Here is a 6,552-nt window from a genome sequence, read left to right on the forward strand (position 1 = left end):
ACGTAGCACACATAGTCAACTGTTTTGTGTTATTACACAGATTGCTAACTACTGGCTGCAGCGCACTCAACAACAGGGATCAAATGAAATTAAATTATCGAGTTAATTCCATTTGTCTCCGCAGTTATCTTTTCAACAACATGCAGAACAACTTTTGGGTTGTTGCATGTGTTTCTCGTGTGCCCACGAACGCCACAAATTGAACATTTTGCTTGTTTCCTTTGCTCTTGTGGAGGCTCTCCTCTCTATGGACGTGTGGTGCTCTTATGACCCGACTCTCGGCATATACCGAAGCGAGTCCGTTTACTTGTGCCGCACTTGTGAGCATCTTGTGCAGTTGCTTGTTGCTTGTACTTCTTGCTTTTTGCATCTCGATCATCGTATGGCGGTTCGTCCCTGCTGGTCGTTGGTCGTCCAACCTTTCTTTTTCGTTCTGGAGCTTTTAATCCGACAAAATCCATGACTGCAGTACCTTCGGCATCACTCGCATTGCCACATACTTTATCCGTTTGCGACACGGCGTCGGAGTAACGGACTCATCCGGCGGTCGTAGTTTTGTACCGCCCTAGAAAAATATGTACCACTAGAACAGGACCATCGTAGACCGTCCGTCACCCGTCATTTTACATGGCTCCGTCTCTTTGTTTGGCTGTCTTCGTAGATATACTTGACCTTTCTTCACACGATCGCATTCAATACACCCACGAACGTGTCGCCCGGTCATTCGGACAATTACCAGGAGCAGGTGACCCGTCCATGCCATCGCCATTCTCGTTAGTGGCATGTTACCGTCGTATACTCCACATGGAGAATTATCAGGGTCGGCCTTGACAATCCGGGGCCTGGATGCAAGCCAAAAAAGGGGGCTCAATGCAGAAAAAAATTATATAGCTCATTTTGAATACTTCGTTAGCAACCTACACATTAAACATAATTCTATGTGTATTTTCAATTTATGGGTGACAAACCGACAATGTTCAATTTAAAAAGGCACCACATTTGACCAAACATAGCATAACCAGCTCCCATTTCACTTCAGCTTTCACTCCATCCAGCTATGCGCTCCAGACCTCTATCTCTCACTTCCCAACTTGCATTCCCGATGAATCTTGGAAAACACAAGTGCACAAGTTATATAAGAGCAAGTACAATAGTATAGCCAGCTGCTGGCTATAAGCTATTGTCATGTCATCTATAGCTCATCTTATAGCCAACATGTACAATAGTTCATTGCAAAAGTGTAATACTTCTTTATTATATGATTCATTTTTCATACTCACAAATGTCTAGAAGCACGTGCTAGAGCTGGTTCTTAGTTAAGAGCCCGCTTTACCTTCTCTCTTCTCTTCTCTTCTCTTTCCTCTAACTAAATAAAAATATATTAGTTTATTTCTTTGTACTTGCTCTAAAACATCCTCCTCATCAATGTTGATACAATTATCAATGACTTTCCTTCAAAAAATTGTTTGTTAATCTAAAGCTCGTTACAAGATGGTTAGTGGCATGTTACCGTCTTGTATTCCACATGGAGTATTATTGTTTACATGATGTAACCATCGTATATATTTTTTACACACCCGCAGAACAAATAATATTTTATTTCTACAAGTTGTTGCCGTCCTATATGATTTTCTATAAGATGCTACCATCATGCTCATTATATACAAGATGCTAGCATCATATATGGTCTGGTGTCGGGTGATTTAAATTCGTTGCCATCGCGGTGTGAGCACTGAGCAGAGCATAGAGCTCAGAGCACTGCTACCACGTTGATCACCCTTGGCCATGGACGTCGGGTTCTCAACTGCCGGGCCGCTTCGTATCGTGATCTGCCCATGGCTGGCGTTCGGCCATCTGCTCCCGTACCTCGAGCTCGCCGAGCGGCTGGCGTCGCGCGGCCACCGCGTGGCCTTCGTCTCCACGCCGCGCAACCTCGCTCGCCTGCCGCCGCCGGCATCGCCGTGCAGCGTTGACCTCGTCGCTCTCCAGCTGCCGCGCGTCGACGGCCTCCCCGAAGGCGCCGAGTCCACCAACGACGTCCCCGACGAGAAGCGGGAGCTCCACTGGAAGGCCTTCGACGGCCTCGCCGCGCCCTTCGCGGACTTCCTCGCCGCCGCGTGCGCGGACGACGGCAGGAGGCCTCACTGGATCATCGCCGATTGCTTCCACCACTGGGCCGCCGCCGCCGCCCTCGACCACAAGGTGCCGTGCGCCGTGCTCCTGCCGACGGCCGCTATGCTCGCTGCCGCGCCCCGCCAGCAACCGTTGGGATCGAAGCCCGTCGAGGCCGCCGCCGCCGCCTCTGTCCTTGGACAGGCGGCCGCGGCCGTGCGGCTCGCCGTGCCCCGTTACGAGCGGGACGACGTGGCGCCGGCTTACGCCGACGACTGCGCGTCGGGCATGTCCATCGCCCAGCGCTGGTTCTTGGCGAAAGAGAGATGCACGGTCTTGGCCATCCGCAGCTGCGTGGAGTGGGAGCCAGAGACGTTCCCGCTGGTGGAGACGCTGCTCGGCAAGCCGGTCGTGCCCCTGGGCCTCCTGCCGCCGTCGGCGGACGGAGGCAGGCGCCGCGCGGCCGGATCATCAGAGGACCACGTCACCCTACGCTGGCTAGAGGAGCAGCCGCCCGACTCTGTGGTATACATCGCGCTGGGGAGCGAGGTGCCGCTGAGCATTGAGCAGGTGCACGAGCTGGCCCTCGGGCTGGAGCTCGCCGGGACACGATTCCTCTGGGCTCTGCGGAAGCCCGCCGGCGCCGTCGTCGGCAACAACGACGACGACACCCTTCCTCCCGGCTTCCGGGACCGCACCCGCGGCCACGGGCTGGTGACCATGGGATGGGTGCCCCAGATCAGCATCCTGGCGCACGCCGCCGTGGGCGCCTTCCTGACGCACTGCGGCCGGAACTCGCTCATCGAAGGGCTTCTGTTCGGGCACCCTCTCGTCATGCTGCCCATCTTCGGGGACCAGGGCCCGAATGCCCGCCAAATGGAGGCCAAGAAGGTAGGCTTGCAGGTGGCGAGGGACGACGATGATGGGTCGTTCGACCGCCATGGCGTCGCGGCTGCGGTTCGGGCCGTCATGGTGGACGGAGAAGCCAGGAGGGGATTTGTGGCGAATGCCCTCAAGATGCAGGCGATCGTGGCCGACAAGGAACGCCATGAGAGATACATCGACGGATTTGTTCAACAACTCAGATCGTATCTGCAAGCAACTGATGATCTCACTACTGCCACCCCGAACTCCAGCTGAGACTGAGAGAGCCTTCACGAATAAGATGTGAGTACGCTGAGATCAGGTGTGTTAGAATACGATCCACCTCACTACTGCACAGCAGGACTAGGACTTGGACTAGGAGTTGGAGTCCATGATGTATACGGGCATATACGGGCCTGGACGGCACCGTCTCGATTTGTAAACGATCTCATCATTTCTGTAATATACGATCTCATCATTTCTGTAATATACGGTATATAAATAAACAAGCAAAAGGCATGTGCGTTTCAACGGTAGAAAAAAAAACATAATTTTTAATTACCGTGACCATATTTTGCTGCATCACGGAGATACACTATCACTCTTAATTTAACGAAATCATGGACAGATTTTTAAACTCGTGCACATATTTCAAATCTTGAATAATTTTCAAATTCGTGAACTCTTTTACGAAATTTTGCACATTTTATAAAATCAAGAAAAATGTTTTTGAATTCATGAAGATTTTATGCTACTGACAAACATTTTTTAAAATTTACAACAAAAACATTTTTCCTGAATTGGCAAGTATTTCTAGAACCGATGAACATTTTTAAAAAAATTGGTGGAACATATTTTTAAATTCACAAACATATTTATTCATTTTACGAACATTTTTTTGATTTAACAAACATTTCCGAAAATGCGTGATCATTTTTTGAATTAGCAAATATTTTATAAATGAATAAATTATTTTGTTAGTCATGAAAAGTTTATGAATTTCTTGGATATTATTTCCATTCATGAAAATTTGATGAATCAGCGAATTGTTTTTACATTTCATTAACATTTGTTAATAGATGAACTTAAAAAACATTATGTACACCTTTTTATTTCTCGAACATTTGTTTCCAAAAATCTTAACTTTTATGAATAAGCAACCATTTTATTAACAAATCACAAATATTTTTTAAATCCTCAAACATTTATAATTTACTAAAAATTTTATATCAAAATTCTCGTTTTCGTAGTTTCTTAATTTTGAAGTCCGGCATTATTTAAAGGAGAAAAAACAGAAATGAAAAATAAAAACATAAAAGAAAAAATGAAATTTTAAAAAAAGTCGCCCCGAAATGGGACGGGCCAAACAGATGCATTGCGTCTTCTCCTAGCACGCAGGTCGGGAAAATGATATTCGCCACTCGGTGTGAAGCAATATCGGCGCTTCGCACAGAAAGAGGAAGCTAGCGACTCTAGGATGGCTCATTTACGGATTGCAGCACCCCGGTTTTAAAAATGTTTTACATTTTCAAAAAATATTTTCGATTTAGAAAAAATGTCCTGTATTTTCCCAAAATTGTTCTTGGTTTCAGAATTTTCTTTGAAGATTCAAATTTATAATTAAGATTCAAAAAATGTTAGCCCTTTAGAAAATTATTCGTGCTTCCAAAAAATTTCGGTTTTCTTAAAAATTGTTCTCCATTTCAAAATTATATTCTTAAGATTCAAAAAAGTTTCTGCTTCAAAAAATTGTTAGCGCTTCCAAATTTGGTCAGCAATTTTCAAAATTGTTCACGGTTTCAAAATTGGTTATCAAGATTCAAAAGATGTTCGTGCTTTCAAAAATTGTTCGTGCTTCCAAATTTGTTTAGGATTTTCCCAAATTGTTCTCGATTTGAAAATTTGTTCTCAAGATTCAAAACATGTTTGTGCTTTAAAAATTTGTTCCGGATTTTTCTAAAAAATTCTCCTTTTCAAAATTTTGTTCTCAAGATTCAAAACATGTTCGTGCTTTAAAAAAATGTTCTTGCTTATTAATTTATTCAGGATATTTCTAAATTGTTCTCGGCTTCAAAATTTGTTCTCAAGATTCAAAAAATGTTCGTGCTTTACTAATTTGTTCGCGCTTTCAAATATATTCAGGGTTATTTAAAATTGTTCCCCTTTTCAAAAAATTTGTTCTCAAGATTCAAATAATATTCGTGCTTCAAAAAATTGTTCACGCTTCCAAATTTGTTCAGCATTTTTCAAAATTGCTCTCGGTTCCAAAATCTGTTCTGGATATTCAAAAACTGTTCGTGCTTTAAAAATTTGTTCGTGCTTTCAAATTAGTTAGGGCTTTTTCAAAATGGTTCTCCTTTTCAATTTTTTTTCTCATGATTAAAAAAATATTAATGCTTTAGACAATTGCTCACTCTTCCAAATTTGTTAACGATTTTTCAAAATTGTTCTTGATTTCAAAATTTGTTATCAAGATTCAGAAAATGTTTATGCTTTAAATTTTTTCTTAAATTTCGAATGTTCCTGCTTTTGAAAAATGTTCCCAATTTTTAAATATTATAAGTTTTCAAACTTCTTTCATAAATTAAAAAATGTTCTCGATTTTCAAAAATATCTTCAAATTCAAAAAATGTTTTTTTGCTTCAATTACTAAAAGAAAGGGAAAAACAAACCAGAAAAGAAAAAATGGAAGGAAATAAGTAGAAAAGGAAAAAAATGTTCGTGTATGTCAAAATATGTTCGTAAAACGTTCAGAATATAAAATTTATGGAATACCAGAATTAATTGTTATTTTCAAAAAATAATCAGGTTTTAATTGTTTTCCAAATTTTCAGAAATATTAAAGATTTTATTGAAGAAATGTTTTTTTGTAACAACTAGCATCCTGCAGATCCAATGGCTAGAGCGAGTCGTTTAGGATCCAAAGTTGCGAGTTCAAATCCTGGCAGTGCCTCGTCCGTTTCAATGATTTTTTTAAATCATGAAAGTGTTAATGGACCTCTGTGCGTGTGTGCCCTGTTAGATGCACAAAACGATCAATAGGAGTTCCCTGCAAACAGAGCGTAGCATAGGGGTCGTCCTAGTCAGGGATTTTCGCTGTTAATATTTTATAACTTAAAAAATAATTTTTATGACGTACCATCAAAAGCAATAACCATTTTTATACTTATTAGGTATAAATATATAGATACAGATAAAGATGTACCTCAAGGTGAACCTAATAGGGTACCATGCCTTAACCTATTGATCTCTAACTTTTAAGAAGGTGTCTTAGCAATTATGCTGAATATTTCTTGGGGGGTTGACGATCACTCAATTTCACTACGCAAACGTTGTTCATAACAATACATAACACCAACCATTCGGACAACACGATTCGAACGTGTTTCGTCATCCAACGTGGTCTTGCATAGGTCCATTTGACAATATGGACGTACTTTTTCCGTGGGGTGGTCACGAGCGTTCGGGCTGCTGCCACAACCGTGTTGGAAATATGCCCTAGAGGCAATGATAAATAATTATTATTATATTTCCTGTTTAAAGATAATCGTTTATTATCCATGCTATAATTGTATT

General features: G+C 42.3%; 1 protein-coding gene across 1 annotated transcript; it reads left to right on the top strand.

Annotated features, from left to right (window-relative positions):
* Nucleotides 1-1,686: 1,686 nt before the first annotated feature.
* On the top strand, nucleotides 1,687-3,438 carry LOC123407432 (UDP-glycosyltransferase 91C1-like). Its single transcript, XM_045100570.1, has one exon. The coding sequence runs from the start codon at nucleotides 1,786-1,788 to the stop codon at nucleotides 3,250-3,252; it is 1,467 nt and encodes a 488-aa protein (XP_044956505.1). The 5' UTR covers nucleotides 1,687-1,785; the 3' UTR covers nucleotides 3,253-3,438.
* The last annotated feature ends 3,114 nt before the right edge of the window (nucleotides 3,439-6,552 follow it).

The sequence above is a fragment of the Hordeum vulgare genome, chromosome 1H (genome assembly GCF_904849725.1).
Source record: "Hordeum vulgare subsp. vulgare chromosome 1H, MorexV3_pseudomolecules_assembly, whole genome shotgun sequence".
NCBI classification, from domain to species: domain Eukaryota; kingdom Viridiplantae; phylum Streptophyta; class Magnoliopsida; order Poales; family Poaceae; genus Hordeum; species Hordeum vulgare.